This window comes from Mandrillus leucophaeus, unplaced genomic scaffold (genome assembly GCF_000951045.1).
Source record: "Mandrillus leucophaeus isolate KB7577 unplaced genomic scaffold, Mleu.le_1.0 Scaffold415, whole genome shotgun sequence".
NCBI lineage: Eukaryota > Metazoa > Chordata > Mammalia > Primates > Cercopithecidae > Mandrillus > Mandrillus leucophaeus.
In genome coordinates, this window is record NW_012104421.1 from 1870743 (window position 1) to 1897433 (window position 26691).

Genomic DNA, 26691 nt, shown 5'->3' on the forward strand with positions numbered 1-26691 from the left:
ATTGTGTAGGGTTTTATAGGCCATTGTGTAGAACTTTAGATATTCCACTTCTCCAACCCTATCACCCATTAGTTGTTTAATTTAAAATAGCTGACTCTCCTCTCTTCCCTTCCCCATTTTAAGAATGTAAGTCTCCTGGGAGTAAGGACCTAATCTCTTATTTACTCCTGTATTTTCAGCACTTGTTACAGTTGCCTAGCACAGAGTAGGCCCTCAATAAATACTTGTTAAAACAGCAAATAGGGTATGTCTCCAAAATCTTAATCTGGTTGGAGAAGTGCTGTTGGACTGAAAACAATAGTAACCATATGAGACAGCTTCTAGGAGGATCCTCATTAAGTATTACTTTTCCAAGTTATCACAGTTGTGTGTGAAGGCAAAAGTTGTTAGAATATGAAAATATTTGTTAATGAACTGACCAGTTTTAGAAAGTTCCCACCCAGGCCAGGCGCAGTGGCTCACGCCTGTAATCCCAGCACTTTGGGAGGCCAAGGCAGGTGGATCACGAGGTCAAGAGATCGAGACCATCCTGGCTAACATGGTGAAACCCCATCTCTACTAAAAATACAAAAATTAGCTGGATGTGGTGGCTCATGCCTGTAGTCCCAGCTACTCGGGAGGCTGAGGCAGGAGAATCGCTTAAACCCGGGAGGTGGAGGTTGCTATGAGCTGAGGTTGCACCACTGCACTCCAGCCTAGCGACAGAGCAAGACTCCGTCTCAAAAAAAAAAAGTTCCCACCCAAATATTCCTTACTAAAACATTAGTGTTTATTCAATCCCGTTTGTCGGAATCGTGGTGGCCAAGTCTCTTGATGGATTTCAGTAATATGGTGCAAGAACAGTTGAAAAAAGTGCTCATGGAATTGGTAATCATATGAAAAATGCCAGAGTATATGAGGTTTATGCAACTGATGTTGGAGAGCTGTCTGAATTGCATGCAAAATTATTTATAAGTCATAATTTGGTAGTTATGCCAATTACCATTTGAAGAAGAGAACATGGAAAAGAATGGTCACAAAACAAATGCTTCAAAAGGAGAATGATTTAAATATCAAAGAATATCAAAGAATTAATGGAGACCCATAGCAAAGATTGATGAAATGTACAAGTACTTTATAAAAAGTGACCCTATGGTGTTGCAAAAGGCAAAAGTGAAGAGAAGGATATCATGTTTTGCTAGCACATAGCTTTTTTTCTAAGGTTTCTTAGATAGTTGCAGTTGTAACACACCTTTTGTTGAATAGAAGATAATTGTCACTCAAGAAATCTGAAGTCCTTGCAGGGTCCTTTGTGAGTGGCTCTGCCCCTCAGCAATCTGATCTTATTTTCCACTACTCTTCCTCTTGCTCATTCTTCTCCAGCATTCTGGCCTTACCTTCCTGGGATCATTAGGCATTCCCCATGCCTTAAGGCCTTTGCCCTAGCTGTTCCTTCTCATTGAAGCACTCTTCTCTTATATATCCCGTTGGCTAAATCTCTCACCTTCTTCAGGTTTCAGCTCTGTTGTCACTTTATTAATGAGGCCTGTCCTGTTTGTCCTAATACAACCTGCTTTTCCTCTCTCCTGCTCTGAACTCTAATGTCCTTCACTTGGCTTTCCTTTTCCTTTTTTTTTTTTTTTTTCCGTAGCACTTATTACTTCCTGACATACAGGTTGAGTATCCCTTGTCTAAAATGCTTGGAAAGAAGTGCTTTGGATTTAGGATTGTTTTGGATTTTGGCATGTTTGCAGAATACACGCTGGTTGAACATCCCTAATCTAAAAATCTGAAGTCCTAAATGCTTCTATGAGCAATTTATTTTCTGTGTCATGTTGGTGCTCAAAAAGTTTTGGATTTTGCAGCACTTTGGATTTTGGATTTTCAGGTTAGGGATGTTCAGCCTATAACATAATATTTTATTTATTATATCTTTCATTTATTTTCTCTCTTTCTGCTAGACAAGGTGTTTGCAAATGATGGCCGAATCCTGCCTGCCAAATCCTGCCTGCCACTTGTTTCTATAAAGTTTTATTGGAACATAGGCCATTTATTCATATATTGCCTATGACTGCTTTCATGCATGACAGCAGAGTTAAATGGTTGTGACAGAGACAATGTGGCTCACAAGACCTAAAATATTTACTGTCTTTCACAGAAAAAGTTGCTGACTCTTAAACTATTAACCTCATGAGGAGAGTGATCTCTTTCATTTATTGTTAAGATCACATTATGTAGAACAGTAATTGGTACATAGCAAGTGCTCAAATATTAACTAAATAAATGTTTGAAGACAAAATTCCAATCCTGAATAACCCTTTGTAATAGCTGGCAGAGGTAGTAAGTGTTATAGGCATTTCTTTGGGGTGAATGATGACAGATAAGGGTGATAATTGAACTCGACCTTAAAAGATAACAGGGATTTTTATAGTAGAAGAAAAAAATTATCATCAGTAAAATTTTAGTACTAGCTAATTATTAAATTTTTTAAAAATTTATTCATTTACTTATTTATTTTTTATGGAGATGAGGGTCTCACTCTGTTGTCCAGGCTGGCCTTGAACTCCTGGCCTCAAGCAGTCCTCCTGCCTCAGCCTCCCAAAGTGTTGAGAGTCACTGCATTAGGCCTTAACATGTTTTAGTCTTTTTTTAAAAAACATCAAAACTTTTTTTTTTTTTTAAGAAAAGCACAAACGATACAATTGAAGTAAATCTTTGTAAAGGAAAACAGGTAAAGATTCTTGAGAAATGTTTTTTTCTCTTTTTTTCCTGTCTCATCATGTCTAGATAGAGGAATATCTTATATATTGACTGTTTCTTTTTTTTTTTTTGGAAACAGAGTCTTGCTGTGTTGCCCAGGCTGGAGTGTAGTGGTGCAAACTCCGCTCACTGCAACCTCCGCCTCCCAGGTTCAAGCGATTCTCCTGCCTCTGCCTCCAGGATAACTGGGATTACAGGCATGCACCACCACACTCAGCTAATTTTTGTGTTTTAGTAGAAACACTAAAATTGGCCAGGCTGGTCGCAAACTCCTGACCACAAGTGATCCACCTGCCTCAGCCTCCCAAAGTGCTGGGATTACAGGCGTGAGCCGCCGTGCCCAGCCTATTGACAGTATTTTTAAGATGCCAGACATCACTGATGTTTATTTGAACAGTTAATAATTTTTTTTTGTTGAGCTCTTTAATTAACTATTAGCATTCCCTAGACAGTAATTAGTTTTTTTTTAAATTCTTGATGCTTTTAGTTGGATTTTGATCTGAGGTAATTTTGAGAATTAATAGGTGAATGAAATGTGTAAGAGTTAAAGATAATAAGTTTGTTTTATGATATTTTGGGCCATTTTATCTTATTTTGATTCCATAAAATTGGAATGTGGGCTTTGTATAGATACTAGAAGAATTAATATGCAAAAAGCTGTTAGTATTTTTGTTGTGTTTAATGATCATCATCACGACTTGAAAATTTTAATTGCATTTGTTCATAGTATTGCTTAGTAATATTTTATAGTCATTTAGTTTTGGAATGAAGTTTAAGGTAAACAAAACAGTGATATTAACTGCTTTTCAGTGATCCCTTTTCAGTAATACTAGTTACTTATATAATTTTTATTGCAAATTTAAAATTTGGTTAATTTTTAAACTTTTTTCCCAGATGATCTTTCCATTTCAGTGGCAGTGCCCATATATTCCCCTTTGTCCTCTTTCACTGGCTGCAGTGCTTAGTGCACCTTTACCGTTTATAGTTGGAGTTGACTCAAGGTATTTTGATCTTCATGACCCACCACAAGATGTTGTTTGCATTGACTTGGATACGAACATGTTATATGTGTAAGTTGATTCATTTTATATTATCTCCCATTTATGTTTTTCACTATCTAGAGTTACAGTTCTTTGAAAGCATCTAGAAATATGCTATTTTTGGGAGTTGTTAAATCTTCCTCTTAAATACAGTGGCTCTCAACCAGGACACGTATCAGAATCTGGGAACGCTGTGTGATTTGGAAAAAAAAAATGTTCAATATTATGATAGTTTATATCTGGATAACAATGTTAAATGTAAGCAGGAGATGTTTAGGTTTATCAGAAGACACTATGAGTTTGAAAAGTAATGGTTAAACACTGCTTTCAGAGCTCGAGAGACGATATGCTTTCTAGGTTTAATTCAAAATCCATATGTAAGTAAAATGGGTTTACCCATTGGAGATTAAAGTTTAGTTACAGTATAGGGTGATAGTATACCATTTGTTTAGTTGTCAGGATTTGAATTTTATAAGGATCTGTTCTTTACTGCTTAGAAATTTATATTAAAAATCAGTTATAGTTTGTGTTTGCTGAAGGTGATAAGTACAGCAGTGGTACAGCTAAGGGTTCAGAGAGTAGCAAACTACATTAATAAAAGGAATAGTTCTGGATGGATGTTTAAGGGTTACCCCTTCCTCCACCAAAAGTGGGAAAGGACAGTAAGTATTAAAAATTTTCTTATGTTGGTGCCAACTTCCAGGCTGTGGTACACTTATTCTTTACTGTTTGAGATTGGTAGAAAATGAATAGAGAAATATTTTGGGTGAGGCCTAAATAGTTCCAACAGTAGAATTTGTTGGGAAAATATTTTTATGTGAACCAAAAAAATAGCCTAAGGAAGGAAGAAAACATTTGCTGTAACTTAAAATATAATTTTGACATGGATCTACCATTGTATTTTGAAACTGTGTAACTGTAGTAGCTCCTTATGTATATTTAGATTTACTTACAGCTTGAAAGTAATGAACAACTTGAATGAATTAAATAGTTTTTTGTGGCACACATTTTATTGTTTATAGGTTACTCTCCCTGAAAAACAATTATTTCAGGAATGTATTCGTGGTGTTGCTTTTAGAAATGATTATTTGTGAAGTTAATACTCAGATTTTTTACCTTGTTTTATTTATTATTCCGAATAAAATAATATGGAGAGTCTTAATTTTGCCCAGTTTTGAGTAACTTTTATAAAACTTCTGGTAATCAAAACATTGTTTTCTAAAACAAATGTGAAGTGTTTGCTCAATTGTATTTATTTATTTATTTATTTTGAGACAGAGTCTCACTCTGTTGCCCAGGCAACAGAGTTGCAGTTGTGCAATCTTGGCTCACTGCGGTCTCCGCCTTCTGGAATCAAGTGATTCTCCTGCCTCAGCCTCCTGAGCAGCGGAATTACAGGTGCGTGCCACCACACCTGGCTAATTTTTTTGTATTTTTAGTAGAGATGAGGCTTCACCGTGTTGGCCAGGCTGGTCTTAAACTGCTGACCTCAGGTGATCCACCTTGGCCTCCCAAAGTGCTGAGATTACGGGCATGAGCCACCATGCCTGGCCTGCTCAGTTGTGTTTAAATAATTATAAAATGTGCCCAGGTGTAGTGTTTCACACCTGTAATCTCAGTACTTTCGGAGGCTGAGGCTGGAGAATCACTTGAGCCCAGGAGTTTAAGACCAGCCTGGGCAACATGGTGAGACTCCATCTATATAAAATAAAAAATTAGCCAGGAGTGGTAGTGCGTGCCCATAGTGCACAGGCAACTGAGAAGGAAAGATCACTTTAGTCCAGGAGGTCGAGGCTGCAGTGAGCTATGTTCACCCCACTGTACTGCAGCCTGGGTAACAGCAAGACTCTCTGTCTCAAAAAAAAAAAAAAAGTCTCCAAATTGTACAGAATAATGTAAATAACTTGTATCTATTCACCACAACTTTATTAATAGGCCGGGCACGGTGGCTCATACCTGTAATCCCAGCACTTTGGGAGGCCGAGGCAGACGAATCACCTGAGGTCAGGAGTTCGAGACCACCCTGGCCAACATGGTGAAACTCCGTCTGTACTACAAAAATTAGCCAGGCATGGTGGTGGGCAGCTGTAATCCCCACTACTTGGGAGTCTGAGGCAAGAGAATTGCTTGAACCCAGGAGGCGGAGGTTGCAGTGAGCGGAGATCATGCCACTGCACTCCAGCCTGGGTGACAGAGGGAGACTCTGTCTCAAAAAAAAAAAAAAAAGAAAATATTAGCAATAAATTTGAAATCTCTAGATAGTCCTCCATAACCATATTTTGTTCCTGTCTCCCAGAGAGGAGCTCCAGATCCAACCATCATCTTGGATAAATTCCAAATCCAACCATCATCTTAGATTTGGAGTTTATCATGTACATGTATTTTTAAAACATTTATTATATATGTATTAATCTAAATAAAATGTTGTTTTGCATACTTACACATTTTTTTCTACTTGAATAGTTTTCTGTGAATTGCTTTTTTGCTTACCATTCTTTGTGAGGTTCATCCAGTTCATTTTCAGTGGTGATCAATGTCGATGGACATTTAGGTTGTATCTAGATCTTTGATGTTAGAAACAAGGCTGTTCTGATCATCATTGTATATATTTCCTTGAGTATATGCTCAGGAATTCCTCTGAAGCATATACCTGGAAGCGCTAATGTTGCTTGGTAGGGAATGAGCATTTTCAACTTAATAACTAGTACCAGATTACTCTCCCAAGTTTACTCTGTCCTCAGCAGATGAAAGTTCTTTTTGTTTCATATCCTTGCCAACACTTGCGGTCAGACTTTTACATTTTTTACCAATTTGATGGTAATGGTATTTCACTGTGGCTTTAATTCACATTTCCTTAATTAGTAGCAAATGCAGCATTTGCATACCTTTGTGCTCCTTGGTTTTCCTCTCCTGTGAATTGGATGTTCCTTTTGTTGGTGCGTTTTGCTGTTAGATTGTCTTTTTCTTTTGATTTGTAGAAATTGTATATATAATCAGGAATTAATTATTGGTCTGCTGTATGCATTCCAAATAGCTTCTCCCACATTGTGACCTGTCATTCCATTCTGTTTTTGGTGTCTTTTGATAAACAGAGATTTATTTTAATTTATCAAATTTTAAATTTCTCTTTATGGAGTACTGTTTTTGATTCTTATATATGAAATATTTCACCATGAGGCCATGAAATACTATCATGGTTATTTTTTAAGTTGTGAGGTTTACCTGTCTCATTTAGTTATTTAATTCAGCTAAACTTGATGTGACATATCACTTTCTATATTTGTATAGATATGTATCCGGGCTTATTCTTTTCCTTTGATTTTTTTCAATCTCTTGCCAGTAGTATACTATCTTAATGGCTTTAAAATTAAGTTGTCTACAACATGAATGAACCTTGAAAACATTATGTTAAAAGACCTTATATTATGATTTAATTTATATGAAATGTCCAAAGCAGGCAAATCTTTAGAGGCAGAAAGTAGATTGATTAGTGATTGCCTTGGAATGGAGAGGATGGGAGTATTGGAAACTAAGTGACTATGGGATTTCTTTTTGAGGTGATGAAAATATTCTAAAATTGCTTGTAGGCTGGGAGCAGTGGCTCACGCCTGTAATCCCAGTACTTTGGGAGGCTGAGGCGGGTGGATCTTCTGAGATCGGGAGTTTGAGACCAGCTTGACCAACATGGAGAAACCCCGTCTCTACTAAAATAACAAAGCTAGCCAGGCCTGGTGGCGCATGCCTGTAATCCCAGCTACTCAGGAGGCTGAGGCAGGAGAATTGCTTGAACCTGGGAGGCAGAGGTCGCAGTGATATGAGATCGCGTCATTGCACTCCAGCCTGGGCAACAAGAGCAAAACTCCGTCTCAAAAAAAAAAAAAAAAAAAAATTTGATTGTAGTGGTGGTTACACAATTCCGTGAATATAATAAAAACCATTGAATTGCACATGTCACATGGGTGAATTGTATGGCATATGACTTTATATCTTAATAAAATTGTTTTAAAAAGTCATGGTATGAGACCTTTTTTTTGGCAGTGTCCATGGCAAATCCCCTTACTCCTGTTCTTTTTGAAAATTGTTTTCACTCCATTTGGTCTTTTGTTTTTCCATATAAATTTTAATACCATCTTGTTAAGCTCTACACAAAATTACATTGGGATTTTTGTTAGAATTTTATTGTATTTATAGATTCGTTTGGAGGCAGATGATATCTTTTTGACACACATTGAAAATATGCACAAGAAATATGACCCATGAATGTGGTATTTCATTTCATTGATCTTTCAAAATTTTTCAGTAAACTTTGTGTTTTCTCCAGAAAGATAATTCACATCTTTTGTTAGACTTATTTGTTCCTAAGTATCTTTCAGTTTTTATTGCTACTGTAAATGTATTTTTAATTAGACTTTGTTGCTGGGAAATGTAGTTGGTTTTTATATAGCGGCCTTATATCTAACAACTTAGTTGAATTCTCTTAATTTGTATATTGTCTTCAATTTTCTGCCTATAAACATCACATTTCTCTACTTACACTATCCTAATGTATTTTAAATTTTTTTGTCTTAATTCTCCAGCTAGGATCACTAGTGTAATGTTGAATATAAGTAGTTATAGTTGGTATCTTGTCTTGTTTCTAATTTCAAAGGGGATGCTTTGAGCAGTTTATCATAAATTATGATTATTGGTATACAGCAGGGATTGACATCTGGCCCAAAGCTTGTTTTTGTAAATAAAGTTTTATTGGAACAGAGCCATACTCATTCATTTACATATGGTCCATGCCTGCTTTCATGATGCAACAGCACATTTGAGTAGTTATGACAGAGATGGGGTTTCGCCATGTTGGCCAGGCTGGTTTCAAACTCCTGGCCTAAAGTGATATGCCTACATCAGCCTCCCAAAGTGCTGGGATTACAGGTGTGAGCCACCCTGCCTGGCTACAAAAGATACATTATTAAATGAAAAAAATCAAGGTGGTAATTGTGTATTGCAGCGTGCTGCTACTTGAGCAAAAGAAAAGGCAGGGAATAGTTGTATTTACTTGTATCTGCTAGTTTTGGAATAAAGACACATTAAAATATGCTCAAGAAACTAGTGATTATGTATTATGGGGGTGAGGGAACTGATCAGACGTGGAACAAGGGTGTGTGTATGTGTTTAAGTTATTTTTGAGCTGTGTGATCATATTAAAGTTTTAAAACTCCCAGTGTGATGGTGGATTTGTCAATTGCATTTTATAGTTATTTGGACATTTGCTTTATGTACTTAATTAAGGCTGTGTTATGAGGGACACTCAAGTTCAAAATGGTTCTGCAGTTAAATGAATACTTTTATCTTGTAGCTACTTTAAAAAAAATCACTGATGCTCTTGTTGTTAGTTTGTGCTTTTCTTCTCATTAATACATTATAAGATATATTATCTTTGGTATATCTTTTCCCATCCTTTTAATTTCAGATATTCTGTGTATAGTATATAACTGGCATTAGAAATCCAAGCTAACATTTGTCTTTTTGTTGAAGAATCCATTAATTTATATGTATTGTTATATATTTGAATATTTCTGTCTCATTTTGTCCTTTTTGTTTTGCTATTATTCTTTTCTCTCTTTCAGATTGAATGAATTATTGTTTTTTTCCCATCTGCTTACCTAAATGTTATATTATATGTGTGTGTATATATATATGTATAATTTCATATTTATGTTCCTTTAATGATTCCTCTTAATTTTTTAATATGGGTGCTTAGAACTTGAAATTAATATTTCACTCTTTTTTCAAGCAGTAAAGTAGACTTTAAAATACTTTAATTGTCAACATCCTCTTTTACTGGTACAAAAACAATAAATTTTACAATTAATGGCCCTTTAGGTTAGATGAGATGCATTTCACCTACCTACAGCAGCCCTGTGTATTAGGTACATTATCAGTTCTCATTTTGTAGATCAGAAAATTGAGTAACAGACGAGTTGAGTGATTTATACAAAGTCACACAGTAAATGTCAGAGCCAGATTACAAATGGATGATAATCCAGACAATAATGACAATATTTTATTTGGGGGAGGGGGTTAAAAGATAGCACTAAAATATTAGACAGCGATGACATAAAATGAGATAAATTGATCAGAGTTAAACTTGACATGCCATCACTTTTAAGACACAGTTTCAAGAGATGTTAAAATATGTCTTTTAACAGTACCAGGCACAAAGGAAGTGTTAGCTCTTTTATTAGACATTTATTCTTAACAGAGAGGATATTATGTTTGCTTCCATTCTGGTGGCATTAAGCCAGGGAGCACTTGAAGTTAGTTATTTTGACTTACAGTTTCTTGTGCCATGCCAGTAGCATGCAGTCAAACTCATAACCCATTAGTTGGCAGGCATACAGTAATGAATTCTCAGGAGAGATCCCTCCCCTAATCAAAATCCAAGCTGAGGGAGTTACGCTATGAGAACACAAGGCATAAGAATGATGCAATGATTAGCCGGGTGTGGTGGCATGTGCCTGTAATGCCAACTACTTGGGAGGCCGAGGCAGGAAAATCGCTTGAACCTGGAAGGAAGAGGTTGCAATGAGCTGAGATGGTGCCACTGTACTATAGCCTGGGAAACAGAGTGAGACTTCCCCTCGGGGTGGGGGCGGGGGGTGAAGAATGATACAATGGACTTTGGAGACTTGGGGGAAAGGGTGGGAGGGGGTTGAGGAATAAAAGACTACACATGAGGCCAGGCGCGGTGGCTCATGCCTGTAGCCCCAGCACCTTGGGAGGCCAAGGCAGGCGGATCACAAGGTCAGGAGATCGAGACCATCCTGGCTAACACGGTGAAACTCTGTCTCTACTAAAAATACAAAAAATTAACTGGGTATGGTGCCACACGCCTGTAGTCCCAGCTACTTGGGAGCCTGAGGCAGGAGAATCGCTTGAACCCGGGAGGCGGAGGTCACAGTGAGCCAAGATCGCACCTCTGCACTCCAGTCTGGGCGACAGAGCAAAGACTACACATGGGGTACAGTGTATACTACTTGGGTGATGGGTGCACCTAAATCTCAGAAATCATCACTAAAGAACTAATTCATGTAACCAGATACCACCTGTTCCCCCAAAACCTATTGAAATTTAAAAAATTGTTGACATATTTTGTTAAAAGATTTAAAGTATGCAAAAAAAGATTCCAAAATGCAATCACTTGCTTAGAAAAAAAACTACATGTGAACTGCACTGAGTACTAAAGAACAATACTATAAAATAGAACCTGATTAAAATAAAAAATAATTTAATTTTTTATTAAAAATTAAATGTTTATTAAATTTATTAATTTCATTAATCAGCTAATATAAAGGTACAACCAGGATTCCAGGTTGATCCTAAAGCTGGAATCTCTGCCCTTTTCATTATGCCATGCTACATTTAGAGAAACCCAAGCAATTCACTGACTTAGGGAAAGGGCTTAGAATTGTAGCATTTTGGGTTAAAAAAAGAATCAGGCTGGGTGCGGTGGCTCATGCCTGTAATCCCAGCACTTCGGGAGGCCAAGGTGGGGGGATCACATGAGGTCAGGAGTTCGAGACCAGCCTGACCAACATGATGAAACCCTGTCTTTACTAAAATAAAAAATTAGCTGGGCGTGGTGGCACTCTCCTGTAATCCTAGCTACTTAGGAGACTGAGGCCAGAGAATTGCTTGAACCTGGAAGGCGGAGGTTGCAGTGAGCTGAGATCGTACCACTGCACTCCAGCCTAGATGACAGAATGAGACTCTGTCTCAAAAAAAAAAAAGGAAAAAAAAGAAAAAGAGTCAGCCTTTCAAGCGTACCAGTTTTATTTGGAAGTTTCAGTTCTAACATACTTCTTGGTGAGACTGAAACTTGGTCTCCTGTTCTGTGAGAAGCCTTTAAAATCCAAGGCTGTCTGTTAATCCTCAGGGCAGATGTGGCCTTGGTGTTACTCTGGGTTTTCAACCCCTGAAGATTTCCCTGATTTTCTTGCCAGCTTAGCCATGAATTTTAAAGAACATTTGTTATATTTATGTTAACTTTTGTAAAAAGAGGGCTTTTTAGGCAGTTCTGTCTGTTGTATTTTATATTCTTATATTCTTGGAATATATATATATACACACACAGAGATATATATATTTTGTATTTTTGGAATATAAAGTTTTGGAAACAGAAGCTTTTAGTAATACCTTTAAAAATGGTCATCTCTATGGCTTTGGGTTTTTTTTGTTTTGTTTTGTTTTGTTTTTGAGGCAGAGTCTTGCTCTGTTGCCCAAGCTGAAGTGCAGTAGCGCAATCTCGGCTCACTGCAACCGCGGCCTCCTAGGCTCAAGTGATTCTTCTACCTCAGCCTCTTGCGTAGCTGGGATTACAGGCACACACCACCACACCCAGCTGATTTTTGTGCTTTTAGTAGAGACGGTGTTTCACCATGTTGGCCAGGGTGGTCTGGCTTTGGTTTTTGTTGTTTCATGATCATAGATTATATTGAATAATGGTGTTATGATTAATTTATTTTTAACTGTGAGGGCTGGATGATACTTTTAATCCTTACTTAAATTCCAATTCTTCTCTTTGGGCACACAGCATTTTAGAAGCCTACCAGTAGGTAGTTTGAAGTCTCAAGTCAACTAGATTTGACGCTTAGAATATTATAATTCTAAAATGTAGTTTTTGAAGCTAGACTTCAGTGTTGTATTCCTGACTCCAGCATTGAAAATACGCGTTGGAAGGTTAGAATGAGATGGCTAAATTTGACAGAGGTTGGTTGAATGAAAAGAGAACTTCCTTGAAATTCACTTATTCAAACTGTTTGCATCAGTTATGACTGCAGTAAAAACATCTTTTCCATTTTCTAGTTTTAGATTGATGCAAGAATTTTGTTTAGTAAAAGCAGATTATGAATAACACATTTTATGAATTTTGTTCTGATTTAATAGATCAGATGAAAAGAAGAACATGAACTGGAAGCAACTTCCCAAAAAGCCATGCAAAAATCTACTTAGCACCTTAAAGAAATTGTATCCCCAGCTGTCTTCAGGTAATGTGAGGGAAAAGGAATACTATTAATGAAGGAATGTATATGAGAAAATTCTTCTTAAATTTAACATAATACCATTTTCTGTTTTTCTTTCCTTTGTTAGTTCACCGAAAAACTCAAGAAGGCTCAGCGATTGACATGACTCCAATTGAAGCAGATTTCTCCTGGCAAAAGAAGATGACACAGCTTGAGATGGAAATTCAAGAGGCATTTTTGCGCTTTATGGCATCTATTTTAAAAGGATATAGAACATTTCTCAGACCAATCACAGAGGCTCCTTCAAATAAAGCCACAGCTGCTGATTCATTGTTTGACCGACAGGGTGGGTAGCACTGAAAGTACAATTCCTTTTATTGAAGTGAAAATATTTTATATTTGATGTTGTTGCCAAGAAATACTTACTGTATAAATTATTACAAATTCACATTCAAATATAATGAACTTCCATGTATTTGTAACCGAACTTTATGACTAGAATTTCTTGTAATTTTTATAGCCCATTTTTTTCCTGAGAAATCTGAAACTAGGCATATTTAATTATGAAAAGTCAAAGGTGTTACCTATATTTACAATACCTTGTCAGTTATCTTAGTAGAACATAACTGGAGATTTGCCTTCAGGTATTTAGGTATTTCCTCAATTTTCCGTAGTTCTTGGATTTGTACACTTTTTTTTTCTTTTTTTTGTTTTTAATAGAGTGGAGTCTTGCTATATTGGCCAGGCTGGACTTGAACTCCTGGCCTCAAGTGATCCTCCTCCCTCGGCTTTCCAAAATGCTGGGATTACAGATGTGAGCCACTGCACTTGGCCAGATGTATACACTTTTGGCTTTACAATTAGTTTGTGCAATGAGGGCACCACATTTTAAACATTTTTGACTAATGTAGCTTTGTTCCAGGGAAAAACATATACTCATTATTTTTAGTGTGTTTTGTTTTAGGGAATTATAGATAGAGATTTTTGTTGTTATTGAGCTACTGTTATATATATAGTAGCAATCTTACATCTATATCAATATTTATTTGAAATTATTTTACTTTTCTGTGCTTTTTACCTAGCGATTACAAAAAAAATCTGTATTTTTCCATTAATCCTTTTGTCTTTTATCTTTTCTGCTTTAAGATAACTTACCACTTAAATATTTAGTTACCACTTACTGGCTAGTTATGTAGGAATGTAAAGAAGTATAAAACCTAGCTCTATGGTGTCTTAAATGGCAAATAATTAAAATATTTTAAAAATAGAACAAGTAGTCAAGAAAACATATTTTACACAGTTTTAATTTGGAAGTTTTAAGAGTTCAGAAAAAAAAGGGATATTCTTCCAAATATTCCAGTATTTCAAAATGAGTATTTTGAAAGACTTATGGAAGTCTTTCAAATTTTGGAAGACTTCATGGAAGAAGCATGACTTAGAAGAATGGGTGGAATAGAGGTAAATGGAGAAGAACAGGAAAGGCTTTCTGGAAGTCAAGTTTTCTCGACCGGACGCAGTGGCTCATGCCTGTAATCCCACCACTTTGGGAGACTAAGGCAGGCAGATCACCTGAGGTCAGGAGTTCAAGACCAGCCTGGCCAACATAGTGAAACCCTACCTCTACGAAAAATATAAAAATTAGCCGGGTGTGGTGGTATGTGCCTGTAATGCCAGCTATTCAGGAGGCTGAGGGAGGAGAATCACTTGAACTTGGGAGACAGAGGTTGCAGAGAGCCAAGATTGTGCCATTGCACTCCAGCCTGGGTGACAAGAGTGGAACTCCGTCTCAAAAAAATTAAAAAAAAAAAAAAATAAAGTGTTCTCATTAATAAAATGGGGGCTATATCTACTTCATTGTTGTGAAGATTAAATGAGAAAATATATGTGAAGCAACTAGTACAAGTACTTTAAAATACTCATGATAACAGCTATTATCATTCATGGTAATAAAATGGAAGTAGCATCAAGATCTAAAGCACAAGGCCTGCAGATTAGTTTGCTGGGTCTACCATAACAAAATACCGCAGACTAGGTGGCTTAAACAACAGAAATTATTTTCTCGTGGTTTTGGAGGTTTAACTGAGATGAAGGTAGTTAGCAGGTTTGGTTTCTTCTGAAGCCTCTTCCCTTGGCTTGTAGATAGCTGTTTTTTCCATGTGGTCTTCCTTCAGTGTTTGTCTTATGTCCAAATATCCTCCTCTTACAAGGCTACCAGTCTTACTGAACTAGGGTCTACCCCATAATCCTCATTTTAGCTTAATTACCTCTTTAAAGACCCTATCTCCAAATAGTTACATTCCGAGGTACTAGGGGCTAGGAACTTAATATATAAATTTTGGGCCAGGCACAGTGGCTCATGCCTGTAATCCCAGCACTTTGGGAGGCCAAGGCAAGCCGATCACCTGAGGTCAGGAGTTTGAGACCAGTCTGGCCAACATGGTGAAACCCTGTCTCTACTAAAAATACAAAAGTTAGCCAGGCGTGGTGGCACATGCCTGTAATCCTAGCCACTCAGAAGACTGAGGCAGGAGAATCTCTTCAACCCAGGAGGCAGAGGTTGTGGTGAGCCGAGATCACTGTACTCCAGCCTGGGCAACAAGACTGAAATTTCATCTCAAAAAAAAAAAAACATATATATATATGTATGTATACATTTTGAGGGGGACACAGTTTCACTCATGACAGCACATTTGGGAAAAAAGATTACATGGTACAATTTGACCAGAGTGATGAGCTTTAGAGGTGCTGTGGAAGATAAGGCTGAAAATAAGATTAGGGCTCAGATTGTGGGTAGTTGTAAATGCCAGATGAAGAATATGGATTGTACGGGAGTGACATCACTAAAGGAATTTGAAAAGATACTTACTCAGTTTTCAGGCCCTAAGGTTTTATTGTAAACAGTTCAGCATTTGGTCTACTAGGGGACACAGACGTTAGACAAGAAAAAAATGTAAATACTAACTATCTTAAGAAGTGTGTTTTGAAGGAAAGTATTGATCACAGCGTTAGTGCTAGTTAGGTCAGAGAAATATTCCTTGAAGAAATAACAAGGAATATTAGTGTCCTAAGGTATCCTTTGGTGTGCTACTTTTAAGTTTGGGTCTAAAAAGCAATAGTAATTAACTAGGAATTTTGTATATGTGGTTTTGGCTTATTTTACCTTATGTTGTTATTTACCATTTCTTCTACCACTTGTATTGCCTGTAAACTTGTGGTAGGTTCAAGAGCTGCAGTGTCCAGTAGAAACACAATGTAAGCCACATATAAAATTTAAAATTATTTTAGTAGCCACAATAAAAAAGTGAAAAATAGGGGGAAAATAGTAGCATTTCAGCATGTAATCTGATTTTTAAAATTATTGATGAAATCGTTTACATTTTTTTCACAAACATCTTTTTTCTTTTTTCTTTTTTTTTTTTTTTTTAAATAAAGACGGTCTTGCTCTGTTGCCCAGGTGGAATGCAGTGATGCAGTCTTGGCTCACTGCAACCTCTGCCTCCCAGGCTCAAGTGATTCTCCCGCCTCAGCCTCCCGAGTAGCTGGGATTACAGGCGTGCACCACCATGCCTGGCTAATTTTTGTATTTTAAGTGGAGACGGAGTTTAGCCATGTTGGCCAGACTGGTCTCGATCTGCTGACCTCAGGTGATCCGCCTGCCTTGGCCTTCCAAAATGCTGGGATTACAGGCGTGAGCCTCTGCGCTTGGCCCACATCTTTCAGTTCTGGCATGTATTTTTTTCTTACAGTGTGTCTTAATTTGGATCAGTTACATTTCAAGTGCTAAATTGCCATATGAAGATAGTGACTACTGAATTAAACAGTGCAGATCTAGCGGCTTGGTTAGATTCAGGTTTAATTATCTTGGCAAGAAGTGCCAAAATACATGGTGTTCACTTCTTCCTATTGCATCACCTTGAGAGGCACATACATGTCTGGCTGTCCTACTTTTAGTGTTCCTAATAGGTTTAAGGTGTTGTCAGCCTCATTCATTCATTGTAGGTCACCCGTTAGCCTTTGACTTATTTGGTTTAGCAGCCTTTGCTATCATTGCCTGGATCCACTAGAAGGAAAGAAAGCCTTTTCATTATAACTTGTGGAGAATAATTTATTTCTATTTTATTTAAGCTTTTCTCTACTAATTAGTATATAAAAGGGATGGGAATCAGGACCACAGCATCAAAGAAAGAAAGGCTGCAGAGAAAACCATGTTTGAAATGGTGGCATTAACTAAGTTATGCAGGACGTTTTAGGATTAGTGCTGGTTTCAGTTTTTATCCTAAGAGTAATTGGAAGCCTGTAAAGGATATTTCATTAGGTAATAGGATCAGATTTGCATTTTTTAAAAAGTCACTCTTTGAAATGTTAAAAAGAAGAATCTCCTTGGCTTCCATACAGAGATTGTACTGGAGGCATTGAAGCATGGATCTTCTATTTAGGAAGTAGCCACATTGGTTCTAGGGATTATTAGAGGTGACCTGGATTAATTGATGATAGTGTGAATAGAAGAATGATTTGTTTAGGAATTAGATCAAGTAGAACCTGGTAATTGAATATGGAATGTAAGATAGAGTGGGAGATATCAAGAGCAGCTTTGAGGGTTTTGCCTTTAACAACCAAGTGAATGGCCATGCCCTTTATAAAAAGTAAAACAACAGAAAAAAGGGAAGGAGCAGATCGAAGGCTTTTTTTTTTTTTTTAAGATAGAAAAAGAGACTTGAGTATGCTGATGAAAAATAGCTAATAGAGGCTGGGCACAGTGGCCCACGCGTGTAATCCCAGCATTTTGGGAGGTCGAGGCAGGCAGATCACTTGAGGTCAGGAGTTTGAGGTCAGCCTGGCCAACATGGCAAAACCCCGTCTGTCTCTACTAAAAATACAAACATTAGCCGGGAGTGGTGGCGCATGCCTGTAGTCCCAGTTATTTGGGAGGCTGAGGCAGGAGAATCACTTGAACCTGGGAGGTGGAGGTTGTAGTGAGCCGAGATTACACCACTGAACTCCATTCTGGGTAATAGAGCAAGACTCCATCTCAAAAAAGAAAAAAAAAAAGAGAGAAGTAGTTAATAGAGAGGGAGATTTATCCCGAGAACCCTGGAAGGAGCTGGAATCCTGAAGTCACGTGATGGTTTGTCCTTAGATAGGAGGAGGAACATATCCACTGTAAAAAGACAGAAGGAATGAATGATAACTGTTAAAGAGTGGTAAGTTATGTAGTGAGATAGTATACATAGTTTCTATTTAATGATCTGCATTTTCATTGCAATATAAAGTATGTCATTTCGGGGTACGGAGAGGGCACAAAAACATGAAGGGAGAGCATATACAAATAGGAAATAGTTGTGGAAACGTGAAAAGGAAAATTAAATTGATTCTAGAAATGTAGTAGGATTGCTGGTCAGGGATGAAGGTATAAGTGCTTCTAATCTGCCTAGTTGTGGAACTTTTTTCCCCTTAACTTATGCTTAGTCACCCTAATGCAGATCCAGAGAAGGCAAGCAGTACATTCTTCCAGAGCTGGGTTATGCTAGGTAGGTTTAACCAAAAAGACAAAAGAGCAAAAGGGTTGAGAGTATTGACAAAACAGTAATTGGAATGATGGATATAGCATGGAATCAGTATTAGATAGAGAAAGAAGTGAAGATGGGAGGATGTATGTGGAGGTAAAAGGGCCAGTGGATTGGAGATTTCAATGAGCCTTCCCTCTCTGCTCCCCCAGTAGAAAACGCTAAAACACTTAGTAGAAATACTTAATTAAAGAGACCAGATAGGCAGAGGTGATGGGCTGGGAGTGATGTGAAAATGAGAGATTTGGAAGGCAGTGCTGCTTTGAATGCTAGCAAGTAAAGTCAAGGGACTGTGACTGTGTGTTGAAGTTGGTGATTGAGGTAGGATGGAGCATAGGAACATTGAAAATCAAGGAATGAAGGCTGGGCATGGTGGCTCATGCTTGTAATTCTAGCAGTTTGGGAGGCTAAGATGGGAGGATCACTTGAGGCCAGGAGTTCGAGACCAGCCTTGTCAACATAGCAAGACACCCATCTCTTAAAAGAAAAGAGGCCAGGTGCAGTGGCTCACGCCTGTAATGCCGGAACTTTGGGAGGCCGAGGCGGGCTGATCACCTGAGGTCAGAAGTTCGAGACCAGCCTGATCAACATGGTAAAACCCTGTCTCTACGAAAAATACAAAAGTTAGCCAGGTATGGTGATGGGCACCTCTAATCCCGGCTACTCAGGAGGCTGAGGCAGAGAATCACTTGAACCTGGGAGGCGGAGGTTGCAGTGAGCCAAGATCACGGCGCTGCACTCCAGCCTGGGGGACAAGAGCTAGACTCTGTCTCAAAAAAAAAAAGGAATGAAGACGAACCTAAAGTGTTTTCATGATTTGTGTTTCTGGGTGTGGAAGAATGATGGTGGTAGGGATTAGAAAGGAGGAGACTTTGAATCAAATGTCCTGGTCTTCAGTGAATGAAGGAGTGTCCCTGCAATTAATAGAGGACTACGATTAATAGAGGAAATGGTGGAATAGCCAGATGCCTGAAACTTTAATAAGCAGAAATTTGAAAAACAATACAGAAATAATGGTCTTGTGACATTAAAGAGGAAGGACATTGGCTCTTTGGAAATTGACGATGGACTCAAGAGTATGCAGAGTATCAGAGAAATTTCTACTTAAAAGTTGTAGAGCTGGAGGTTCCTTATAGGGGATTCAGATTTCAGTGAAGGGGTTGATAGAAGTTAAGTATTTTTCATGGTTTAGTTAGGCAAAAGGAGCTATATATGTAGTTACTACAGGTTGAGCTTCCCTAATCTGAAAATCCAAAACCTGGAATGCCCAGAATCTGAAACTTTCTGAGTGCTGACATGATGCCACAAGTGGAAAATTCCACACGTAAGTACTTAACACACACTTTGTTTCATGCACAGGATCATTGAAAGTATTGTATAACATTCCCTTCAGACTGTGTATAACGTATATATGAAACATAAATGAATTTCCTGTTTACTTGGGTCTCATCCCCAAGATATCTGATTGTGCGCATGCAAATATTTCAAAATCTTAAAAAAAAAAATTTGAAATCTCAAACACTTTTGGTTCCAAGCATTTCAGATAAGGGATACTCAATTTGTAGAAGCTTCTCTTTAAATGTCGATATATACACATATAGATAAAGAGAATGTAATATAGATAAGTACAAGTTTAATGTTTACTATAATATCGAATTCCAGTTTAAAATTTGAATTTAATTATAATTTTGTTTTCCTCAGGGTTTTTAAAAAGTCGAGATCGTGCCTATGCAAAATTCTATACCCTTTTATCCAAAACACAGATTTTTATTCGTTTCATTGAAGAATGCAGTTTTGTAAGTGATAAAGATACTGGATTAGCATTTTTTGATGATTGCATAGAAAAGGTAAAAGTTTGTACTTATACTAGTGTTTAGAAAAAAAAGTTTGCCTTACCTGTATAATTATCATTGTTATTGTTAGTCTAGAGTGATATAAGGAAGACAGTATAGGGTTGTGTATGTGTGTGTATGTGTTACTGATTCTGGGCTGAATATAAGAATAATTTTCTTTGTGGTATCAAGTTGCTACCACATATAGCCAAGTTTTCTCTTCTTTATTGATTGATCCATTGATTGAAACAGCATCTCATTCTGTCACCCAGGCTGGGTTGCAGTCGCATGATCATAGCTCATTGCAACTTCAAACTTCTTGCCTGAAGTGATTCTCCCACCTTAGCCTTCCGAGTAGCTAGGACTACAGGCATGTGCTACGCCTGGCTAGTTTTTAAAATTTTTAGTAGAGATGAGGTCTCACTGTATTGCCCAGGCTGGTCTCAAACTCCTGGGCTCAAGCGATCCTCCCACCTTGGCCTCACAAATCCTTGGAATTACAGGATGAGCCACCATGTCCAGCCAGTAAATTTTCTCTTTAAATCTCACTTTCTTTTACAACTATTGAGTTGTAAAACTAAGAACATTTCCTTGAGCCTTGTGAGTTTATTTTTTTTTAATTTAAATGAATAAGATTTACTTTAAGATTTAGGTTTTTAAATTAAAAAATGTTTAGTTTTATGGGTAATAGAAGTTGTGTTCTTTTGTTTTAATGTCTTTCCAAATTCTTTTGCCTAGTATGTTTCTTTTGTTCTATTGGAAGATGGAAATGTTAAATTTTAAAGCTTTACCCACCCATCCTAAGGAAGTTAAAATTGATTCTTGACAGCAATGACTTGGTTATAATTTTTCCTAATTTTTAATATAATTCTTATTTTTGCTAAGTAGATCTTGGGGCCAGTTTTTTATGCAAACCGTATATTATATAACATTTGAGATTGTATCCAAAAAAGGTAGAATATTACAACATTAATTTTTTTGGCCCCCTCATGATTCATGTGCCTTGGAAGATTTGAATAATTTTCTCCTATCAGTGTGATCTAAAATTCCAGGTATATAATTAAAACTATTCAACATTTTTGTTTATTTACAAAATTGATATTCCAGTGTCTTCCAGTTATATGAGAAGCTTAATGTCAATCACTAATAAAGGGGCTTAATAATAATGAAATTTTTTATTTGAGAAGTCAGATAACCTTGTGATTGGTCATCTTTTGTCTTAAGGTTTACAAAATGACTAATCAAAGTAGTTTTCTATCCTAATAGCCACAAGTAAAAAATTATGCTTTAGCCTAAGAGTATGTAGTTAGCCTAAAAATATACTTTGCAATGTTTTGTATCAGCTGGTACTGAAAAGGGGTAGTTTTTTTCTAAATCAGAATGTAAGATAAAAATGTCTATTAAATTCATAGTGGACATTTTCATTAGGAATCTGTTTTCTTTTTTTCTAGTTGTTTCCTGATAAAGGCACAGAGAAATCAGATAAGGTATGTTTTTCTTAGACTTTAAGGGTTGAAATTTCAGAATTAGATCTTGTTTGTATGCAAATTAATTGGGGAAAAATAATTATTTTCAGGTTGATTTTGATTCAGCAGAAGATACCAGATTAATAGAACTGGATGATTCACAGAAAAGTGAGCATACTGTATTTATAATGCCACTAGAGCCACCTCCTGATGATGGAAAGGACCTGTCACCAAAGTACAGGTAGTAGGAAGTTTTCAAAGAGCTATTTAGGCACAGCCTATTAGTTTCTTTTAATTTTTATTAGTAGATATGTATATTAGTCTTTTGTGAAACTCATTTTCGTTATTAATTTGGTGAACTAATGTAGATAAATATTTTATGGAAATGCCACTAGGTGTTATAATTTAAAAATTGGATGATATTGTCAGATGTTGATCATTGTTTACCTTAGTGTTTGTATTTTAATCTTTAAAAGTTTCAATTCTGAAGAAGAAAAATGTTACTTTTATGAGGCTTCCCGCTCACTTTGGGAGTTTTATTGTTGATACAAAGACTGTGAAATTCTTATGAATTGGTAATTTTCCGAGAAAACTTAAGGTAGAGGGCCAGGAATTTACTATTTTTTAAGATAAAAGATAGGATTTGGATGTGACTCTTTTAAGAAATTAGAATGAATTTTGTAGTTTTTTTATTACTACAAATTTAATAAATTTAGAAAATCAAACGAAAATGAAAAACTAATACATCATTCTAGCACCAGTACTTGTGTCTCTTGACAATTGTGGGCATGTATTTATGTGGATTTATGTGTGTATATATTGCATGTATGAGTTCATCAGGTAGATTCCCTTTGTAATCTATGTTTGCCTTTAGTGGTCTGAACGTTTTCCCATGCCATTAAGTATGTTTGTGCCTTATCATTTGTAATGACCACATTGTATGCATTTATTATGATTTATTTAACTAGCCTCTTACGGATTTGTCTGTAGTTATTTGCTGTCTATATCTTTGTGTACGTACACAGTTATTGTCTTAGGCTGTGTTTCTAAAAAAATTTCTAAAATGGAAAGTAAAGTAAGTACCTTCCTAAAATAGAGAATTAATGTATAATATCAAGAGGACTGGATCAGAGTGAAGAATATATCTGGGATTGAATGGGTTAATTAAATACTATTTTGATTTCATGTTAACTATAGAATTCTTTTCTACTTTGGCTTAACTGCTAGAAATTGGAATGCAGATACTGACAAACAAGATAAAATCAAATATGGAAAGGCAATATCTCCTGGAAGAAAATTGGCCAAAAGAAATAAGTAGACAATTTCCAAGAAAGCCAAAGTCAATAATATAAAAATATGTTATGGTTTTTTGCATTCAAAGAAATGCAAACCAAATTGATGAATAGAAACTTTTGACATTGAGAATAGGTTATGCTAGTAGTTAGAATGTATGTTTAAGTATAATCTTTTTTGAAATAATTTGATATTAATTATAATAATTTTAATTCTTTTGATAAACATGGACCTAGCAAATTCTATTATTGGATATTCATCCTATGAAATTAAGCAAAAGTATTCACAAAGATATACATATGAAAATATTTAATTGGAGAAATTTAGAAACAATCTACAACCTCATAATGTCCAGCAGTGAAAAACTGCTTAAATTGTGGTACATCCTTAAAATAAAAATTTTATGGGTTTTTTTGTTTTAAATACCTATGCAAGGTAATTTTATGAAGAAAAACATAAAATTATGAAGTATACTAAAATTTTTTAAAACATAAATTATGGAATACATGGATTCTCTTGAAGGAGTTATTTCTCCCTTTAATCAGAGTTTTCTGTGGTTTAGAGATTGATTGAAAATGACAACTAGGGTGGGGAAGAGATAAAATTTTCATGAAGGTGGTCTCTGTATGTTATAGCATTTAAAAATTTTAAAAAGTATTTTTTCTATATAAGCATTTAAAATAATGTTGGGTACTATTTGAAGTTTAGAAATATTTGCCTAAACGCTGGAATAATATGAAGAGTTGGTGTGTTTTAAATCAGCAGTTCTATTTTTGCTTTTTATTTTAGTTACAAATACTTTCCAAGACTGGACCTTAAGCTTTTTGACAGACCGCAGGAGTTGAAACTTTGTTTTAGTAGACACCCTACTGGGAGTAGCATTACAAAGAGTCCAGCTCTCATGGCTAAGAGAACTAAACAGGTCAGATATTCTTTATCTAATACATGTTCATTTAATATGTAAAATATGTATACGCGATATGCAGCTCATAGTTTAGAATGATCACCCACAACAACCATTTGAAGACTCACTATGGTTGTTATTGAATTTAACTAGATTTCTTGCAACCCTACTTAAAATATCAAGTCTGGGCCGAGCATGGTGGCTCATGCCTGTAATCCCAGCACTTTGGGAGGCTGAGGTGAGCAAATCACTTGAGGTCAGGAGTTAGAGACCAGCCTGGCCAACTTGGTGAAACCCCATCTCCATTAAAAATACAAAAATAAGCCGGGTATGGTGGCAGGCGCCTGTGATCCCAGCTACTCGGGAGGCTGAGGCAGGAGAATCGCTTGAACCCGGGAGATGGAGGTTGCAGTGAGCCAAGATTGTGCCACTGCACTCCAGCCTGGGCGACAAGAGTGAAACTCCATCTCAAAAAAGTCTTTCTATTAATCTGTCTGTCTGTCTGTCTGTCTATCTATCTATCTATCTATCTATCTATCTATCTATCTATCTATCTGTCAATCAGTCAAGGCTGAAGTTTTCGAATGCTTATGTTTATGCTTTAAGACTATCCATAGGAATTGGCCGGGTGCGGTGGCTCATGCCTGTAATCCCAGCACTTTGGGAGGCCGAGGCAGGCGGATCACCTGAGGTGGGGAGTTTGAGACCAACCTGACCAACATGGAGAAACCCCGTCTCTACTAAAAATACAAAATTAGCCAGGCATAGTGGTGCATGCCTATAATCCCAGCTACTCGGGAGGCTGAGGCAGGAGAGTTGCTTGAACCTGGGAGACGGAGGTTGTGGTGAGCTGGGATTGAGCTATTGCACTCCAGCCTGGGCAACAGGAGCAAAATCTGTCTCAAGAAAAAAAAAAAAAAGAGTGTAGGAACCAAATATACTTTTTAGAAAACTTAATTGAAATATTCATATACCATACAGCATACCCACTTAAAGTGTATGATTTGGTGGCTTTTAGTATATTTACAGGTTTGTACAACCACCCCCACAATTAATTTTAGAATATTTTCATCAACCCCAAAAGAAAGTTTGCATCCTTTAGCCATTAACCCCAATTCTCAATCCCCAGCAGCCCTAGGCAACCACAAGTCTGTTTTCTGTCTATAAATTTGTCTATTCTGAGCATTTCACTAGTAGAACTGCATAATATGTATTCTTTTGTTACTGGCTTCTTTCATTTAGTGTAACATTTCAGGATTCATCCATGTTGCAGCATATATCAGTAATAATTTTTATTGCTGAATAATATTCCATTGTATGGATATACCATATTTTATTTGTCTGTTCATAAACATGTGGCTGCTTCCTACTTTTTGGCTATTACGAATATTGCAAATGAACATTTGTGTATAAGTGTTTGTTTGGATGTATGTTTTTATTTTTCGGGAGGTTATATATCTAGGAGTAAATTGCTATGTCAAATGGTTACTCTGTGTTCAACCCTTTGAGGCACTTCCAGGCTGTTTTCCAAAGTGGCTGCACCACTTTCCATTCCCACCAGCAGTGTGTGAGGGTTCCAGTTTTACAACATATCCTTGTCAATTCTTGTTATTGTTTGTCTTTTTGATTATAGCCATTTAGTGAGTATGAAGTTGTATTTTAAATTTGCATTTCCCTAATGGCTAATGTAAATATACTTTATTCCAAGTATTATAATCCAAAGGGAGTTAACTTAGGACAACTAGACATCTTGCTTTATTACTATATGTGATTTAGGTATAAAGAACTAAGCTGTGGTTACATATGAGTTAAAATTAAACATCCTTTATACATACACTGACATTTTGGGGATCTTCAAAATGTGGAAAATTTCACGATGAAAATCTTAGTTCAGATTTTACTAATTTATGGGATAGCCCCCTAAATCCTAGAGATATCCTGAGGTATTTCCTAATTTCATTCATACAGTTCATATTTCTTTCAGTTTTTCGAAGAGAATACTAAAGAATTTTTTTTTCACTGTTACCAGCTAACAAAAGGCAAATTTCTAAAATGAGAAAATTTTGCTAACTCAGCCTCTAAATCTCATTTATAGCAGAATTTTTTTTTCAGGCTAACTGAAAAAGAAAAGAACCATAGGATGTTAGAAAAACAAGGGCATATGTTTTTAAGTATATACTGAAGTATTGTGGAGATTGAGCTCAAAAGTATAATATACCAAGTTTTTTTGTTTTTGTTTTTGTTTTGTTTTTTTTAGGGTGGAGTCTCGCTGTGTCACCCAGGCTGGAGTGCAGTGGCACGATCTCGGCTCACTGCAACCTCCGTCTCCCAGGCTCAAGCGATTTTCCTGCCTCAGCCTCCTGAGTGGCTGGGATTACAGGCACCCACCACCACACCCAGCTAATTTTTGTATTTTTAGTAGAGACGGGGCTTTACCATGTTGGCCAGGATGATCTCAATATCTTGACCTTGTGATCCACCTGCCTCGGCTTCCCAAAGTACTGGGATTATAGACATGAGCCACCATGCCCGGCCTCCAAATTTTTAAATTTAGAACGTAGACTAGTGGAGGAATCTTTAGTGCAAAGCATAAAATGGCATTCTGATATATGTGATAGGCTCTGTAGTTTCTGGGAATATATATAGTTTGATAAAGCTCAGCAGATGGCTGGGCACGGCAGTTCACTTCTATGATCCCAGTACTTTGGGAGGCTGAGGCGGGCGGATCACCTGAGGTCAGAGTTCGAGACCAGCCTGGCCAATGTGGTGAAACTCTGTCTCTACTAAAAATACACACACAAAAATTAGCTGGGCATGGTGGTAGGTGCCTGTAATCCCAGCT

The 26691-nt window shown here is 36.8% G+C and overlaps 1 protein-coding gene across 1 annotated transcript in view; it reads left to right on the forward strand.

Moving 5' to 3' along the window:
* The window catches only part of DENND4C (DENN/MADD domain containing 4C), a 110132-nt gene that overhangs the window by 26251 nt on the left and 57190 nt on the right, over nucleotides 1–26691 (forward strand). Inside the window, exons 9-15 of the mRNA XM_011992669.1 lie at nucleotides 3634–3809; nucleotides 12714–12814; nucleotides 12918–13136; nucleotides 20056–20201; nucleotides 21638–21673; nucleotides 21763–21893; nucleotides 23735–23867. Of these exons, the coding sequence (XP_011848059.1) occupies nucleotides 3634–3809; nucleotides 12714–12814; nucleotides 12918–13136; nucleotides 20056–20201; nucleotides 21638–21673; nucleotides 21763–21893; nucleotides 23735–23867 (942 nt within the window). The remainder of the gene's footprint in view (nucleotides 1–3633; nucleotides 3810–12713; nucleotides 12815–12917; nucleotides 13137–20055; nucleotides 20202–21637; nucleotides 21674–21762; nucleotides 21894–23734; nucleotides 23868–26691) is intronic.